The 19,945-nt window shown below is 40.6% G+C and overlaps 1 protein-coding gene across 1 annotated transcript; it reads left to right on the plus strand.

The window, feature by feature from the left end:
• The first annotated feature begins 478 nt into the window (after positions 1-478).
• tmem161b (transmembrane protein 161B) lies at positions 479-18,898 on the plus strand. The gene is made up of 12 exons (XM_008285492.1): positions 479-681; positions 6,148-6,251; positions 7,436-7,516; positions 9,017-9,114; positions 9,249-9,405; positions 10,813-10,964; positions 11,085-11,145; positions 11,260-11,400; positions 13,723-13,836; positions 14,710-14,884; positions 15,689-15,785; positions 15,889-18,898. Exons 1-12 carry the CDS (start codon positions 679-681, stop codon positions 16,182-16,184), a joined length of 1,479 nt encoding a protein of 492 aa, XP_008283714.1. The 5' UTR covers positions 479-678; the 3' UTR covers positions 16,185-18,898.
• The last annotated feature ends 1,047 nt before the right edge of the window (positions 18,899-19,945 follow it).

Here is a 19,945-nt window from a genome sequence, read left to right on the forward strand (position 1 = left end):
CCTTAGTGAAGGATTGAGGCAGCCTGGAGTGCAAAATACCTTTGTCATATAGACACAAAGTAGAATATCAGCTGTCTGTAATCACCGAGAGGCAGGTCATCAGAATAAGAACTTAGGAGACTGTTTCGTTTGCCTCCATTCACAGAAGTGCCCACTGCCTCCTGTCAGACATTTAAAGCAGCCACCGAGCTGTCATGTGTGGTGGCTCTTTTCCGGTTGAGGCGGGCCTAGTGAATGTGTGTAGCAGTCTTGTATATTCCTGCATAAAAATAACAAGCTCTGTTTAATATTAAACACCAGTTTAAAATTACCAGTCATACATGTGCGTATAAGTGTTTCAAAACCACAGTTTTATTTCAATTTGCAACACTTTGAGTAATTAAATCCTCCTAGTCTACCCTTTGTATACAGGCATATCCGAGGACACCTTCTTAAGCAGAGTTTTAGTATGACCTCTACTGCAGTTGAAAATACTTGGGAGCGGAGGTTGAATCCATTGATTTTTTTTGACGATGTAACCCATTTTTTGTAAGGATACGGTTACAGTTTGAATGAAAAACCCTTCATTTTGTGCATAACCATCGCAAGAAGGGCTTATGTGCTCCTCGCCGCTTGATTTCCGACTCGGGGTGCTCAGTGTTGCCGGGGTAGAGTCCGTTTTAGCTGCACTGCATCAACATGGTGAGTGTGACAGCGAGCACCTGAACGCAACGGTTTCTCTCATTTCTTCATTGACAGAGCATCAGTTGTTAAAAATCTGTTTTCATGTGGATATATACTGTACTTGTTAACCCGCCTATACGTACAGCCAAGTTGATGTTGTGGATGCAGTGTAACGTTAGCTTAGCTTGCTAGCCAGAGCAGGTGCTAGCAGCCGGCAGGTCAGGGTAGCTTTTTAGCTGCCGTTAGCTAAAACTCAACGTTTACTGCAGTCGAGAGATGTTAATAATGTTGCTGTTTTAACTGTTGTTAAACACATTTAGTGTTTGGAAGTACTGACATTTGCTGGTTTTGCCAGACAGAGGTTGAAGATAAGGTTTATATGCTGGAATGAATCACACCAACTTAGCAGTTAGCATACCATTCAGCTGGCAGCAGGATACCTTTGGGAGAAGTCAAGGTGTTTTCACTCACCTGAGCTGCTCGGTTTGACCTCTGGATGCCCACAGAGGAACTGTGTAGTTGATCTGTTGATTATGGCACCTTTAGCTTAAAGTATTTGTAATTCCACAGACATGTGATGCTACTATGCTATACTATAATGTTGTTGTTGTCTGTTAGTAAAAGCTGTATAGTTTTGTTACACCTGTCACAAAAAAAACTTTGAATATAATGAGGTAGATTAACGGATGATAACTGCAAGGTTTACAGTGTACACATTTGCCATTACATTTGTATTGATATTCCTCTAAAAGGAAATCCTTATTGCTTCCATGACAGTGTTGTTTTGTTATAGTGCTCATGAATTCTCTCCAAAACACAGTTGATGTCCTGAATGTCACAATCACACAAATGACTCAAGCAACAGTGATCAGCAGTATGGGATCAGGAGGAAATGTAACTATTTGGCAAAGCTCCAAAAAGATAGCAGTGACAAAATGTAGAGTATAGCATTAATAATTTGGAAACAGTTATCAGATAGGTAGAATTATTCATTATTTGGACAATAATGTTAAATCTAATCTTATCTCATCTTAAACAAGCAGGTGAGGCAATCAAACAAAGAAAGGGCATTTCCATTTTATTCTAGGACTGCAAGAATATATTGTAATACGGAGGGAAGATGAGAAAAGAAAAACTAAAGCTATTCACAGTATGTCACAGAAATTACAAACATTCTGGATGCAATCAAGTGTCTTAGTACAATCTAATTGCCAGGACCGTTTTGATGGATGTAGTGGGGCCCCATCTCTGACTACAGTTATTGTATTTATATTATAAAATCTAATCTTAGATCCAGTGCTTTAAGAGTTTACAGCTCGAGAAGGTTTAAATGCACCATAGAACAGCAAAGATGAATGAAACTGAGGATGAAAAGGTCAATATATGGTTTCGCTCCTTCAAAGTTTGTTTATTGGGTAAAATGGTAGTGAAGTATTTGAGCTCTTATGGATGGTGGTTATCACTGCAGCTCCCACTCTCCACCCCCAACAGATTTCATTTGGTTGGTGTGTGGAGGGGGTCAAGCGGACTGGGCCAGATAAGAGAGTCCATGCTGGCTCAATTTCCCCCAGGGCTGAGATCCGTGCAGGTCCCCCACAGTGGATGGTCAGCATCCACCAGCTAAGACTGTTTGCTGCTGACCTATATTACATGACCATTGCTCACATGGAGAAATGTCTTGAGTCAGAGAGGTTGTGTTTGGTCACGCGTCACATCTGAGTGAATATAATTGCCAAATAAATGGCACCCACTTTCCCCTATGTGACTCCAGAAAAGGTATTGACTTTAGCTTTTGGAGCTTACCCCATGCTGGGTGACACTGGGGATCCCCATGACCAATCCAAAATGTAGGTCTAATGTACAGGTTTGGCCCGATCACCTCCTCTGTCACTTCCTCCTCCTCCTCCTCCTCCTACAGTCTGAGATGGGCTGTTGTTACATTTGTATAGGTCCTAATATCTCTGAGTGACACTAGCAAATGTATCACTCAGAGATACACTCACTAGTGCAGCATTGTTTATTATGATAAATGTTTGATTGCTGGTCACTAATATTTAGAAGCAAGATATGTGTGAAGTAGACTATGTCTACCGAAAACTAACAAAGCTAACAAAAGCATCCATCCATCATCTATACACCGCTTAATCCTCACTAGGGTCGCGGAGGGGCTGGAGTCTATCCCAGCTGACTTAGGGTGAAGGCAGGGGACACCCTGGACAGGTCACCAGTCTATCACAGGGCTACACGTAGAGACAGACAACCAAGCACACTCACATTCACACCTACAGACAATTTAGAACAGTGGTGTCCAATCCTGGTCCTCGAGGGCCACAGTCCTGCATGTTTTAGATGTTTCCTTCTTCCCACGATTCAAATGATCAGGATCGTTATCAGGCTTCTGCAGAGCTTGATGATGAGCTGATCATTTAAATCAGGTGTGTTGGAAGAGGGAAACATCTAAAACATGCAGGACTGTGGCCCTCGAGGACCAGGATTGGACACCCCTGATTTAGAATCATCAATGAACCTCAACATGTTTTTGGACCTTATGGGAGGAAGCCGGAGAACCCGGACAGAACTCACGCTGCACAGGGAGAACATGAAAACTCCACGAAGAAAGATCCCGGGTGTCCCCACTGGGACGCGAACCGGCAACCTTCTTGCTGCGAGGCAACGGTGCTACCCACTGTTCCACTTAACAAAAACATGTCTTTTAAAATATTTAAATAAAGGAGTGTTGTTGTAGGAATGCAGCCTATATGTTTTTCACACTTTACAATGACAGTAGTATCAGAACAGAAAGGTAAAGATGATGTAGGCATCAGTGGCTATAATTTCAGCTTTTCTAAAACATGCTTTAAATGTTTTTTGTAGGTTCCGATTTAGCCCAATACTATAATGTATATAAACATTCTACTAAGAAAACACTCAAGGCTACAGGATTTATTGTATTGTAATTTAAAAGTGATGAGCTTGCAAGTGTAGCTCAGGGCTAGCTCAGATCTAAGACTGTTAAAAGATAAACATATTTTATTGGGGATTAGTTTCCCAATTGGTTCTCTTTGCTCAAGTGTGTGCAGGTACAGATATCAATGGTTCCTACTGATTGCCAAAGAGAAGCCAACCCACAGATTTTAGCCTACAGTGAGTAGATAAAAGCGCAGCGTGATGAGAATGATTCTGCCCTCTTAAGCCTAAGTGAATATTGATCTAATGTGCTGGGCTGATATTGAGCTCCTTATGTTGCTAAATCTTTGGGTACCTGCCACAGGAGTGTTGGCTCGTGGCCACACAGACATGAGAAACGTTTGGTGTCTTTTCACTTCATGTTGTAGTCACACTGCTAAATGTACTCAGATTACATTAGTTGTTTTGTTCATAATTAAATCCCTCACAATTAATTTAATATTTACATGTTTATGTTATGTTGTATAAATTCTCTGCAGTTGTCATTTAATTTTGGCATAATTATATTTCTTGTATTCTGCAATTTAGTGTGATTGAAGTTATTGGTCTTAGTTGTGGTGGGTGAAATTTGTTTTCTATCACTTTATAAGTTCAGTTTACATCAATTGCACCTATTATGACACGTACATTCACATTTTACAAAGATTTAAAAACAAACAAATGTAATTTTTACAGACCTGCCATGGAAATTGTACAATTAATAATTGCTAATCGTAGTTGTTAATCAATGATGATATTAATTGACCTAATACCACCAGATGTGTTAAAGGGACAACCACCTTGATGGCAGGAATCTAGAGAAATCTCCACTGATTTCCAAAGTAACCACAAGGTATACATTTTCATGCCAACCACCACTCGGTCATCACATCTACCACTGGCTACAAATTGCAGACTTAAAGTTTCACCAATCATTTAAGGGACTTATTAAATCATGCAGAATAGTGGGGAGATACTGCTGTTTACCATGTTGTTAAGTTAGAGATGGGTGGGGCATTGGGTAGACATGTGACTGAGTCGCATGCATCCAGGTGTGAATGATGTAAAAGCGCATACACCAATCAGCCACAACATTAAAACTACCTGTCTCGTATTGAGAAGGTTCTTCTTCTGTTGACAGAATAGCTTTGTCCTATAAGAACTTTGACATGGGACCTCTGAAGGTGTCCTGTGAAGTCTGGCACTAGGACGTTGGCAGCATTTGGTTGCAGTTTGGGTCCTTTGTGGATCAGGCTGGTTCCAGCACATCCCACAGATCCTCGATTGGACTGGGATCTGGGATGTTTAGAGGCCCGGTCAAGACCTCGGGCTCTTTGTCATGTTCCTCAAGCAGTTCCTGAGTGGTTTTTGTGTCGTGGTGTAGTGTGTTGTCCTGTTGGGTGAGACGGCTGCCACCTACGAGGGCCTTTGCCATGGAGGGAGGGTGTGTGCTTGGTCGGCAACAAGTTTAATGTTGTGGTACATGTCAGAGTATCATCCACATGAATGCCAAGCCCCAAGGTATCCCAGCTGAACATTGGTATTGTAACAAAACGATTCTCTTAAGCTGTCAGTGGTGTAGTTACTCATGAGATTTTTTGTCATTGGTGGCCTGGGAGATTGGCACAGTGTCTCTTTGATTGTACAACTCTGTGTTGGCCTTTCAGTATTATACTCACAGTGTTTTTAGGTAAAATGACAAAATAACAATAAGAATTGATTGAGCAACCTGACACGGCATAATATATAGTTTTAGCTTTGTCTAAATACTATTGAAGCGATGGACTCCTGAGTGCCACAGAGTCCACTTCCCATTTAATAGAGGTCTTTATTTGAACTCTGGCTCTTAATCAAGACTGTGGAGCCTAATCTCTACAACGTTCAACAAAAGGATATTTTCCTTATGTTTTCTTTTGGAAGTATTTAAACCGTCTTTCTTAGATCAAGTTTTAACTTACATCATTAATATAACATCTAACTTAAGGAAAAGTGATGCCCCCGTTAAATCAAGAGTTTCTCCTTCTGACAACATCTTAAGCTACACTGCTAACATGAACATGACAAAGTACATTGTATCGTCTCTGTCTACGAACAGCTAATAAAGTCATTATATTGTCAAGGAAGAGAAATCAGAAACACTAGAGGCAACATTTAAGAGTTCATATGTAATATCCAACACATGCACAGTTTGAATGCTTGTATGATTATATTATCTACAAGCTACGTAAAGTCATAAGAGTGCCTCTGCAGACTGATGTGTATCAACAGTTTTGTCTGTTGGTATGTGTAGGCCACATTCAAAGAATGTTGCTGAACTTCTGAACATTTGCAATAAAGATATTATGAAGACTTTTGATCTGGGATTAGAAATATAATTTTAAAGTTCAAATTGTATTTTAAATACTTTCTACAGATGCAATCAAAGGGCGTGCTGCAGTATGTGTCAGTCTGAATAACCTATACTTAATATGTGTAATTACTTCATGGTATGTATAATTACTATTTAAATGTGATTTCAACCCTATCCTATTTCCACAGGGTGTGATCGGTGTGCAGCTGGTGGTTACCATGGTAATGGCCAGTGTAATTCAGAAAATCATACCTCATTATTCTTTCGCAAGATGGCTACTCTGCAGTGGCAGGTAATGTAGAATCCTTTACACGCTGTTTCGGATAGCTTCTCTAAGTTTAACATTTTAATTTCCTCAGTTTACTTGCTTCCTGAGAGGGTTATTTCAGAAACGGTTCAGAACAATAGGGATCAAAATGTTTATTCAGACAGCAGAGTGTTCAAAAGGAGTTGGATAGAATAAAAAAAGAATCATTAAAACATACTGCAAAGACCAAAGAGCGCTGAAATATTAGGATGACCCGGGAGGACGGCGCATGAAAATAAAGTTTCTGCCTCATTTCCTCTAATTAGTGCCACATATGTTCTTCAGTAAACAGCTTATTGGAACACATTTAATAATTAATTCATTTTTCTTTTCAGGGCACTGTTGAAACATTTTCAAAAACTTTTGCCCTAAGCAGGAGGCCTGGCATATCCCTTCAGAATATTTTGTAATTAATTTTCCATAATAAATAAATATACAAAGGCAAAAACAAGCTGTGCTCCTTCTATCCCCCTCTAACACACACAGAGTGCTTCTCAAGACGCTCTGACAAGAGGGTTTCTAAACAAAGTTAAGGAGGGTGTCTGAAATGTTTGTCTGCCAAAGGATGTTCTTAAATTAGCTCGTATTTAAAGCTCAGTCCTTTAGGATGAATACCCTTGCCGGTGTAAAGCCTTTCACAAGCGCTTTTTAGATGTGTATCAGAGTTGCTGATGTAAAGCTACGCTTAGAGAAATGTCTGTTTGGTGTATGTTTGTTGTTTGGCTCTTGAAGCTCAGAGATGTTACAAATTGAGTCTTTGAGTCATTTTCATAGAATCAGGACTTAATGTCACCGCTTACAAGAGCATTTGTATGAGGCTTTTGATATTACTTTAAAGAGTCATGTAAAGGCAATTTAAGCTTTTAACTGTAGGTGAAATACCCTTATTCTCACAAGAAAGGAAAGTGCACAGATAAGTGATTATATAACATTTCTCAGTACGTTTTAAAGGTGAATTAAACCCAAATTACTTACCTACTCCTTTGATACTCCAGAATCAACATAAATAATTTACACTTTATATCTTAGTAATTACACAGGACAGCAAATGTAGCTTTACTTTGTCCGTTTTTTTCGATGTCTGCAACTGTTAATCTGCTGTATTGTGTACTTTTTTCTCACTCTTTCCTCCTCTGTTTGAGTCTGATTCTCCTTTTCTTTGTGCACAGTCTGCGGTGGTATCAGCACCCTACGGAAGATGAGTTGAGGAGCTTAGCTGGGAAACAAAAAGGACAGAAGAGGAAAGACAGGTAGGTTGGAAGAGAGGGCAGAAGTGAAGAGGGGCTATTGTTTGGTAGTTTGGGGGGAAAAAAGGAGAGGAGGTACGAAAAGGCACCCCTTTCATCACAGAGGAAAACGATGAGAAGCAGACGTTTGAGATGGCTGGAGACCACAGGCATGTCGACTCAAAGATGAAGCTGATGTGTTTATGTGGCTCATTTAAGGCCTGTTTGAAGTAAGGAGACAGAAGTCTGTTTTTGTTGTTTTCTTCCTTTATGGCTCTTCATTGGGGCTCAGCTTAGAAGTGGTCCTGTCTGCTGGATGTGAGGAAAGTTGGTCCTATTTTTTTGGGGGGGGCGAGCGGGAACGTTACTACTTAGTCTATTTTAGGGGATGAGAGTTTAAAAGGATTGCATCCACTCTGAAATCAAAGTTTTCCAAACAGCATTATATCTTCAAAGTGGTCAGATGTCAAGCTTTGATTCTGGAGGATGATTTTCCTTCAAGACTACTTTGCAATTCAAAAAAAAAAATGCTATTCATATTTTTTTTTTGGCTGCAGGTGGAAGTTGAACCATATGTTGAACACGCAAATTCAGTGGCTTTTCCTTTGTACTCTCCTTTTAAATGTGAATTTAAATTAAAGTCACAACTGAAAGTTAATCCTCACTGTTCCACATGGTGTCCAGCTCTCAAACTTAAGGCGGTTTTGTAGTTCAGTCCTTTCTCTGACCCTGTATGAGGCAGGTCACCGCTCTCCAGCACCACATGCTCCGTAATCCCTTGAAGAAAAAGATGCACCACTGTCCTTTTGCCAGCTCGTGCCATGCGGCTCCATTCCCTTTGTTAACCGCCTGACTCCCTCAGTCAGGGGGAAGAGCTGAGCCCCTTTTTTCCTGTCAGGTGCCTCAGAGATGAAATCTGTCTGGGGCATGTTTGGCCCTAGAGTCTTACAGTGGTATTGTCCTTATGAATTCAGCACACACACAGGGCTGAACAAAGTCCAGAAGTGAGGAGGCCCACCAGACAGTTCTTCAGACCTAAAGAATAGCTCTCCATTCACCTGTTGTTAGCGATTTAGTGTTGCCTTTGTGTTGGCCCCCTTGGTCATGACAGAGTCTGGTAGTTTTGGTAATAGAAGTATCTAGACCTATGCTAACTATTAAATCTGAATGCCAGAGCTGCATTGAATGTCACCATAAAGAAGGGACTTTTACTGTGTTGGAGTCACTTCCACAATGACTACATGGGTGGCAGAAATTGGTTTTAGCATAATTGGTTTAGGCAGAAAGTTTAGTTCTTGAACTCGGACAAGCATCTGACTTCTCTTTGTTTGCTAGAAGTTTACGAAAAGGATCTTTTTTCTCACATAATTGTGACTTTTGTCATTCTACACAAGTTCTGAAGATGCTAATTGTCTCAAATTCTTTGGACTGTACTTGCATTTTGGAATTGTGTTTTTCTGAAAGGTCTTATGTTTTTCTAACCCTACTTCTTGTTGTTGTTTTGCTGCCTCATTCTCCCACTAGGAAGTACAATGGTCACATAGACAGCAAGCCACTAACAGTTCCCAAGGACATAGATTTACAGCTGGAGACAAAAAGCATCACAGAAGTCGACACATTAGGTATACATCTACATATGCTGCATAACATAAAGAGAGTTCAACCGTTGCTGTTCGCTCACTTTGATTTTCTTGTACCATATTGTATATGCTGTAATTGAATGTTGTGATTTCATTATATCCCTTTCTGGTCGCAGCGTTGCACTACTTCCCAGAGTTCCAGTGGCTGGTGGACTTCACTGTGGCAGCGACCGTGGTCTACCTGATAACAGAACTGTACTACAGTGTGGCTAAGCCCTCAGCAGAGATGAACATCAGTGTGGTCTGGTGCCTACTTGTACTCGCCTTTGTCATGTATCCTTCCATCAGTCGCTATTTACATCTCCTCTTTTGTCTTCTCCTCGGTGCTGTGATGCAAAGTGATCCTCGGTAACACATCTATGTTGGGTATGAGTGAGTTGGTAGCATCTGATGTTTCTGCAGAACATGTTTTACGGATTCTCCTCTGCACCCACGCGTTTCAATTATTTTAAAACATGTCAAAGGTTAACATGTCTTTGTCTATAAGAGAGATGCAGCAGTGGCAGTAAGAGGCTATAAAATGACTGCCTACTGGCTCGACCGCCATCGCCTTTATCCTCCACCTGCTATTTTGCGATGCTGAATGATGGTTAAATAATATACATTATCCTTGCCACCGACTGAAGGGATCAATCTTTCCAGTTCTCCTGGTCAGGGCCTGGCTCAATGCGGTCAGATGGTGTGTCATTTCCTGCCTGCGCTGGAGATTGGAGGCCCAATTTCCACAGCCCAACAGACTGATATGCTTCGGGAAAAGGACAGACCGAGGGAACTGATGAAATGGGACGATGAAGATGAGGGAATATGTTGCTCCAATATATGTGTTAATGGGACACTTGATTTCAGTTTTCCCATTTCAGCCCTGATGACATGTTGAAGATTCTTGCCCTGGAGATCAGCCGCACTGCTCTGTTAACCTTTTATTAATAACACTGGAACACTGGAGTTCCCCAAGTATATACACTTAATGGTATTTACTTGCTTTTTTTTTTTTCTCTCAATTTGATTAGTGAAACTGATCAGCATGACTGAATATTATCCCCTCTGGCCAATGCTGACGGGCCGACTTGGCAGTCTATTGATTGTAGGCGACTACGTGATAGCTCAAACATCACCATCCCTCTCAGCCTCATGCTGGCTCTAACTTATCTAGTGCATGTTTATACAGCTGTCTTCGCAGCACAAAATGAGGGTTATTGGAAGAAAGCAGCCACTGGCTTGAACACCATTCTTGAATCAGTCTGAAAGGGAATGAATGGCATACTGTCACCAGAAATGTTGCAGAATCCGAGTTCATCTCCGCGGCAACCAGTTCACCAACGACGGTAAAGAGTAAAATACAGTCGTGACCTCAACGGCGCACACCGCTGTCAAAGCGCCACATATTCTGCATTCACACATGCCGGGTAGCAGGGTTTGTGTGGCGTCAGGGAGCTGAGGGTTCACACAGGGCCTGTAAGTATGCACAGACTGTGTACTTCTGTAAAGATGGACTAACATTTAGTGTGGTGAATAGCTGTGTGTTACTTTTTTTTTTTTTTGTGCTGGCCTATTGAGGATAATTACCCGTTTCCCTTGGATTTGCCAAAACACATTATACTATTTCTACAAAGTGGTTTGAATTTGTTTTTCACATCAGCGTGCTTCTTGAGGTGTTTTTCCTTGACTCCGTCCCTACAGTAAGACCCTTTTCTCTCTAACGGCCCACTACTTCAAGCTGGAGGAAGGAGGCGAGCGCTCACTCTGCATCACTTTTGCATTCTTCTTTTTTGTCAAAGCCATGGCCATTCTCATCGTCACTGAAAACTACCTGGAGTTTGGTCTGGAGACAGGTCAGTGCTGCACCAAACCTTTCTCACAATTGACCCTGATGGTAGGAACATTTTTTATTATTTTTTTTTAACTTCTGGTCCCACTGAGTAAGTCACTGTTGAACATTTCTTCATGTCTAGGCTTTGCAAACTTTTCTGACAGCGCTCAACAGTTTCTGGAGCACCAGGGCCTGGAGTCCCAGTAAGTACAACATCAGTATTCTCATAGTATCATTTTTGTTTTCTCTGCAGTCATGAATTCTTTATGACTCATGAAACTACAGTAGTATCTCACTGTGTGTTTTGTCTTTCGCAGGGGTCCCATATCTAAGCTCACCTTCAAGTTGATCCTGGCCTTGCTCTGCTCCCTGATTGGAGCATTTCTAACTTTCCCTGGTCTACGATTGGCCCAGATGCACCTAGATGCACTCACTCTAACCACAGCCAAATTTACACAGTGAGTCTTCTAATTGCCTTCATTTCTGTGTCCACATCTGATTTCTTCCTTTTTCTAATAAAAAGGATGGAAGTGGGGTCGGACTCTGTTGAAACACAACCTTCACAATCATTAAAAATCAATCCCTGGTCTGTTAGAAATTCAGATGTTGCTTTATTTTTTATTTACTTATGCTAGTTGGACTTTAATATCCCTTTTTGTAGACTCACCCTTCAGTGCATGGTATTGCCTAAATGCTCATACCCCTAAAATATTTTCAGATTGTTTCAAAAATCTAAAATATATATATATTTAATTTTTTCGTTAAATGAAATTCAGGGTATTGCATTTTGTGTGTATGTAAAAACAAAAAATTTAGATAGACTACATTGAAAATCTGCTAAAATTAATGGTCTGCACTTATATAGCACTTTATACCTTAGTGCTACTCAAAGCCCTATACAATGATTTCTCATTCACCCATTCACACACCAATGATGACAGAGCTGCCGTGCAACATTGGGAGCAATGTGGGGTTTAGTGTCTTGCCCAAGGACACTTCAACGAGGGGATCAGACCACCAACCTTGCGATTAGGGGACAACCGCTCCACCACCTGAGCTACAGCCACCCTGATATGTATACATGTGTGTATCGTAATACAAAAGCAAGTACACTTCTGACCACAGCAACAATAAGAATGACACCTATATTTTCCAATTAAGACCAATTATATGAACAAGATTAAAGAGGAACCTGTGACCCCCACAGCTTTCTTTGTTTTGGCCTGGCATGCATCTATTGCATCAAGGCTTTCTGCATCCAAAAGAAGGTCCACGAGCATCGATAGTCACTGTTCTACTCAGTTTTTCAACAATGCACTGATTTTTTTAGATAATTCAGAGAAAATGTTGGAGCAGATTGGATTATTATTTGGAAGATTAAACTTTACCAAAGAATATTTCACCAAAAAAAAGAAAACCTAATGAATATCGGCCACACATTCTTTGGTCAAACTATTTTATTTATTTTTGGGGGGGATCAATTCTCGTCCAACATGTTTGCTGTGGCCTTAGCAAGGACTACCATAGTGACATCACAGTGTCAAAAGTGAAACATGAATGTGTGTTTGTGCTGCAGTGTAGCTGCGTGAGTACAAAAGGTATATGACAGATGACATTTACAGATGGCCTAATGCAAGTTTTACACCAAAATACTGAATGAAAAAAATGACTCCCATTCTTGGCACTCTGCAACAATCACAATAGAGCTTCTCAGGAAGGAAAAAATAAAAACTTGACCTTGCCGTGGCCATGTCCACTTATTTGAGTCCAAGATTGTATTTTGACAATTTTCAAGGGGATGTCAGAGCTGAAAAAAAAACACACCTGTGAAGGATGGTTGGACATCTCTCGCCAGATTTGTGAAAGACTTTTACAACTGAACACAGAATATCAAAGATTTATGAAAGAATGGAACCTCTCTACAGAAACATGTGCTCACTTTTGTTGTATTTAGGTTGTACTGTGACGTATGTAGTTTCAGTTTGGTATAGCCTGTGGTTTTTCATTATTTACAATTTTTCGACTTAAAAGGAATTCTGTTATTGTAAGATGATGCAATTTTGAATTGATTGTTTTAGTGCATATGTTTTGGGGTACACTCAGTTTTTTTTTGTATACTGTATCACTTGCAAGGCATCCCATGTAGTTAAATTAGCTGTTCAGTAAAATATGCGTCTCCAATGATAGTAGAAAACTTTCAGGTTGGTCTAGCTTGATCCTAATCATATTTCGTGTGCTCAAACTGGCCACAGAAACAGTGATCAAGAATCAAACCATCCTATCCTGGACTATCAAGAAGCCAAAGCGCAGTGGTGCTTGTCTCCCACTATTCAGCGTGTGTCAGATACAAGAGAGCACCCTGCGACTAAGATGAAGACTTCCTCAGTTGGGGCAGATTTCTATTTCAGAACTCACTGGGTGGCATGTCTCCAACCATGATAGGGGGTGCAGAGCAGGGAGCACATCGCATTCAGATAATCCACTTTGGCATAGCAGACTCTCCAAAATGGCCTCCTCTTCCATTCCCCCTCTTAAGTGTCATGAGCTTACATCCTCAGACCCTGTCACTAGCAGGGATTATCTCCAAGCCCTTCAAAATGTGTGCCTTGGTTATCTTTGCACCCCTCTCGAGGAAAGTTGCATTGATAACATGGACCTTATTTCTCTCCATGCTAACTTCCAATTGAGATTAAACAGGGATGATTTTAGCGAGGTACTCAGTTTTATATAACGCACTGATCCATAGATGATTCTGAGACTCTTCTTTTTTTTTTCTGTAGGACTCTGCTTCATATCAACTTCCTGTCCCCTCTCATCATGGTCCTGCTGTGGGTAAAGCCTATTACCAAGGACTATATAATGAACCCCACCCTGGGAAAGGAGAGTGTGCCTTTGTAAGTACAAATAATTAGCTGGTATACAGTACATCACGTGCATACAGGAACATTTCTCGTACTCATAAATACAATATAAACTGTGTGCTGCAGCTGGATGGATTAGAGCGAAAAGTTATTTTTTTGTGTGTGTAGTGTTTGTGTCATTGGAACATCAAGAAATTTCAACCAGTATACTCAAAAAGCAAAAAAAAATACTCCTATCAGTACTCTGTATCAGTACCCAAATCAAAGCATGTGTACTTGGTGTGACAACAGTGGTATCGATGCGTCTCTACCTGCCACTCAAACAAGAGGGATGTGGCAATGTTGTCGAGCAATTGTTGCTTTTTCTGCTGGAAAGTGGATGTAAACAAAGCAACAGCAGTTAGGAGAATGGAACTTACAACATGAGAAGAAGGTATTCAGCTCATTGATGACAACACACACGGTGTCTGCTTGGATTAAATTAGATTGTAAACAAATTTAGTCATACCTGAAGGAAGGCTCTTCATCCTATCTTCTATCTCTTTTTTTTTTTCTTTTTTTTCTTCATTCTAAGATACCATCTTTTATTTGTCACGTAAGTTTCAATTGTGTCGTGTGTCTCACTTTTTTTTCGGCTACTGACAGTGACTGTGATACCATCAAGGTCAAACCCGATTAAGTCTGATTTCATGTTACAGTGCCCCGTTTTCACCTTCTTCATTCCTCAATTTCACCCTCTCTTACTCTTTTCTTTGTGTTTTTTGTTGTTCGTGACTCTTATCTGTCTATCTCAGTGTCTCTGCCTTACCATCCAAGTTATGAAGCAGATACATGATGTGTTGCAGGCCACAAAAAAGCCACCTTTTCACGTCTCTTCTCTTACTCCTGTCTTTCTAATAACACCAGGATGACTGAACAGACATATGATACTTTGCGGCTGTGGGCCATCATACTGATGTGTATGCTCCGGCTCGCCATGATGAGACATCACTTGCAGGCCTACCTCAACCTGGCCCAGAAGGGTGTGGACCAGATGAAGAAGGAGGCGGGACGGATAAGCACCGTTGAACTGCAGAAGATGGTGAGTCAAATGATTGCAACTCTGTATTAATGGTAGTAAAGCCGTATCCATTTTAACACATGACATATTACTGGAAGGACTGAAGATGGATCCACCTTGCTTTTTATTTTTTATTTTTTTTCTAGAAATGGAGAAATTTAGGAATTAGCGAATTTCATTTAATTAAAAGAAAATAAGATCTTGCCATTGTGAAGGAAAGAGTAGCGCACAGAACTCATGTATTGTGTAGAAGTCATGCAACCTACCTGTGGTGCATTATCAATGAGCACCTTTAGGACTGACATCAGTTGTGGCCAATCAGATCAGCTCTTATGATTCCCTTTATAATAACAGGAAACAAGAGAGTGTAGTCTAATGTAGACAAGCCTCTTACTGCGCACAGTGGTAACTGTTAATATACCTCAGCCTGAATTAGAATGGATGGCTCTGGAAATACAGACTCGAGTGTCCATTTTTTGTTTTATTTCTTTTCTAGATTTAACTAATTATTCGTCGCCTACAACAGACAAAACAGTTCCATCACATTTAATATAAAAATGTTCATATTTAATTATTTTGAAGTGCTGTTAAAAATCTATAAGTTTTATTGTTGAAGTTCTGGTTGCATGAAGTGACACCTCCAGTGATCCATCATTTTCAGCATAAATGCCATTTGTCCCATATGAAATCATTTTATTAGAGCTGACACTGACCTGTAAGCAGAGAGCTGTGTTATGCCGTGTCCCTACGCTAGACGAGGTTTGTGTTAAACATTTTGTGTAGAAGCTTGTTGTAATGCTGCTCTTCTTCTCTGATTTCTCTCAGGTTGCACGTGTTTTTTACTACTTGTGCGTAATCGCACTACAGTATGTGGCACCCCTGGTGATGCTGCTACATACAACTTTGCTGCTAAAAACTTTAGGTGAGTCGTCTTCTGCTCTGTGTTGGTTTTTTTCCCAGATCAAAATATCTTTTTGTCTTCCGTAAGTTAAATCTGCTTCTTTCCTTTGCCCCATTTATCTCAGGTGGTCACTCCTGGTGGGTCTATCCTGAAGAAGACCTACCTTGCATCCAGGAAATGAACTCTGACTCTGTGATGAAGGAAGCACCAGCAGCGGCTCCGACACTCGCTTCGGTGATAGAAACAGGAGCCCGGGCGTCGGTGGCCCAGCTGTCGATGGCTCTGGGAGGCCTAAAGACTGTTTTCACCCCCTTACTTTTCCGGGGCCTCTTCTCCTTCTTCACTTGGTGGATCGCCGCCTGCCTCTTCTCCACCTCTCTCTTTGGCCTCTTCTACCATCAGTATCTCATGGCGGCATAGCATCACCAACCCAACAGTCGCATCAAAGACCCCCACAGTGCTGCCGTGTGTTCGGCCTGATCAGAAAGGACTGAGTGGGGGCAACAGAGGCCTACTGAAGAATCTGCTCCTAAACCCTCTCCCTCCCTCCCTCCCTCCCTCCGACCACCTCACAATGACTGATCATATCATCAGAGCTCCGGGTTCACCTTCCAGTGCTTCCTCCACAGATGACTGTGAACTCTCGTCATTGTTTTTACTTCTACGACCACCACTTTTTATTTGGGCGAGCAAGATTTATAGACCTCACTAAGAGACAGTATGAGCTAGAGGAGTATTTAACATTGTCAGCGGGAATGAAAATTTCATCCAGGTTTCTGTGGGAAAAATTTGAATGAAGTAAAATACAGAGATACTGATTACAATTAATTCTACATGTTGAGACGACGCCAGGCAGTTCCACTCGGTTCCGCCGTATGTACAGGAGCCAGTGGGGAGAGAGTAATAGTTATATGTTCACAAACGAGCCCGTGCAATGAGTTTAATCCATCAGCATCTTCAGATCTGTGATATCCGTTAGTTTCGAAAACCACAAATGCAGCTTCTTTACAGCTTCATGCATGTCAGGAGTTTGATTTTATGATGTTTTTAAATTCCTTTTGTTGTAAGTGGAGGCTAATTCCCCTTTAATGTTGGCAACGAATTACACCACAGAGCTTTTTACTTAGCGTGACTGGATACCAGCTGTTTGAAGTCACACATGTTCCAGTTCATGTCCATGTCCTCAGCGACTGTAAAGAAGCTACATTTAGACAGAATATCACTGAATCTGGGTTTTTTTTTTCTAGAAGCTAATATGTGACTTCATATTAGCCTAAAATCCATTTTTTTCCCCCCTTGTTTTAATTAAATTATGGGGATACTGACAACTGCCATACATGGGCCCCATGCTTGTCTGTCAATTTAAAATATGTGGGGGTTTGTTTTGTTCGGCCTGTTTTTCTTAAATGTCTCAAGTGTCTGAGAGTCTTAACATTTTGCAGTAAGTACCAGTGAGTCTTTTTTTTATATGTATGTATAATCGGGAGGAGGGAGAGGCGGCCTGTGGGTACTTCCAGGCTGGTTGAGAAGAGCTGTGAGCCAACCAGGGTTATAGAGTGGACGAGAAGAGCCGCACTCGCCGGGGGGGAGCTGAAGGAGATGTTAAACTCATGGGGAGACATCTTCATTGACTTGAAGCTGATGTATTTAAAAAAATTGTCTAACTGAACTTGCCATAGAGGACAACAACTTCCATGACGAAACGAAAGGCGTTCCAATAGATATGTGATGTTTTCATTTGCATTGTTCAACTTCCTGGTTTTAACTGAGCCATTCTTTTAGAAGCTATGGGAGAATTCTAGGCAGCGTTCAAAGGGGAGGACAGCGGCGTGCGGGGCTCAGCCGACGTATGCGTCCAGGATGTGTGCCGTTGGTGAGCTGCGATGTGAAAGGGCATTGTGATCAAGAGGAGACGACGTCAACTACTGTTGATAGACCACCGCCTTTATGTTCTACTTTCCATTGTTCTTTTTTTTTTAACCCATCCTTTGCTTTTAAACCCATTCGAGAACAATCTTTTGTTTGTTTGTATTCTTTTTCTAACAGATTAAATTGTGTAAAAGTTTTGATTTTAAAATGGTGCCAAGTGAGTGTGCTCCCCCTCCCCCTCCGTCTCGACGGCTGTAGGTTTGATGCGTGCTAGTGATCGAAAACTGGACTTACAACTCTGCGGCCTTCTGTTTTTGTTTTTTTGGTTTTCCTGTACATCCATCTTGATAAAGAGGGACTCAGTAGTTCCGGTTCACAAAAGGACATATTTACTGTGTCTTTAGCATACTGTAATTCTTTGGTGGGCAAATGTACGCACAAACAGTCATTGTGCTGGTGGCGCACCGGCCAATGTGATTGTCCAGTCTATTCAGGAATGTAGGGTACATGGTGCCAGATTAATTACACATCACACAATCCCGCGTGGTTCTCTGGCATGTCATTTCATCATTACATTTCTATACAACGGAGCTGTAAATTTCTAAATTCCGGCTCTCGAGTTTTGTACAGAACACGTTTTACTAAGTCCAGCAGCACCATATCAACATTTCTAAGCTCCTGATGTCGAAAGTCTTAGCTTTAGTTTGTGTCCGTTTGAAATGAGGAGGAATATGCACATAATGAATGTATCAATCCTGCCTAATTTCTAGATTGTTTTCTTGAAAATGATTTGTACGGTGAGTTGATTTAACACTCCCATCCCCCCCCTTATCTTGAACTCTCCACTTGTCTAATACCATCTGTTAAATCTGCCTCTCAAACTAAATCTAACTTGTCCTAATGACTATTTTTTATTGATTAATCTGTCTTTTTTTTGTATTTATTACACATGCAGAGGCCTGTAAACATTTCTAATTTTAATAGCACCCCTGTTTGTTTTTTTTCTGAGTGCATGATGGCTAAAAAAATCAGTTTTGAAAATGTGTTTGACAAATCAGTTACAGATGAACTTTTCTTCGAAGGAGCGATCCGGTGAGTTGAGGAACAGCTGGGATACTTTCAGAATTCATTTGTTTCTTCAGTTTGTTACCACTGAAAGTGTTTATTATTCATTGTTGGGTTCACAAAGTAAACTTCACAAATTGTTGTTCTTTCATGTATTTATTTCTGCTTTAGATTTTGTCTTAAATAAATTATGTTCTTTACTTTGTCATTTTTTAATTTTACTCTGACACTCTACTGGCTTCATACACAACTTTCAGCAGGAAAATGGGTTTATCTAGATGCAATGGACACTTTAGATATGCATTTGCTGTGAAGTTTAAAGCAACTTGCTTTAGTTTTTAGTCGAAAGAAGAGCTCGTTCCCTCTCTCAGCACTAAGAAGGAAACCTCTTGATTTGTTGGTCATTGTCTTTTCATACTGACTCTTGTTCCCAGATGACCAAAGAGAGAAACTGAGTTTAAATATTTAATACATCCTACTCACTTTTATTGCAAGTCAGTAAATTACCAAAACGACAGGGAGTCTGTGATGCTGTTGAACTTTGGCGATATTCTTTTTACATTAGAATGACTTCAGAAAACCCACTCGTCACCAAAGACTTGTTTGTGAAACCGTCTCCCCATCGATCCAGTCTGTCTCCTTGTTGAACCTCCCTCTCCCTCCCTCCAAATTATGCCAACAAAAGTCCTGTAAATGTGGTTGAGAACAATAATTATTTTTTTGGTATGTTGTGTGTTGCACTTGCTTTAGGTAGTTCTGTGTTTTTAAAACTCTTAACAGGCAAATGAGAACTTTTTTTACAGGGATGGAAAAAAAATGAAGTTTTATACTGAGTCAGAGTGTAAAACTGTAAAAAAATAACTTGAATAAAGTGGTGTTGTTTTTATACATCTTCTTGCCTTTTAATGCAGACCTGATATTTATTTATTTTTCTGCTACGGCCTTGTCATGGAATTCAAGGAAATTATAATGTACCCTCCCTCAAATACACCCAGAGTTACAAAAACAGCTCCACACAGTCGTCCCTTTCTAAAGCCTCACTTCTTTATCTGCACTTGGAAGCTTCGAGCACATAAGATTGTTCTTTCCAAATCAGTTCTATCATTGCTTTGGACTTAAAAAGCTTTTCTCTGCATTTACAGCGACTCCTTTTTGGTTCTTCGACTTCTCAAGCAAGATTTAAAATTCAGTCTTTTTTTTTTTTTTTTTCTTTGGCCAGACTTTAATAGTCTTTGTACGACAGCGCT

This window comes from Stegastes partitus, unplaced genomic scaffold (genome assembly GCF_000690725.1).
Source record: "Stegastes partitus isolate 25-593 unplaced genomic scaffold, Stegastes_partitus-1.0.2 Scaffold404, whole genome shotgun sequence".
In the NCBI taxonomy this organism is placed as follows: domain Eukaryota; kingdom Metazoa; phylum Chordata; class Actinopteri; family Pomacentridae; genus Stegastes; species Stegastes partitus.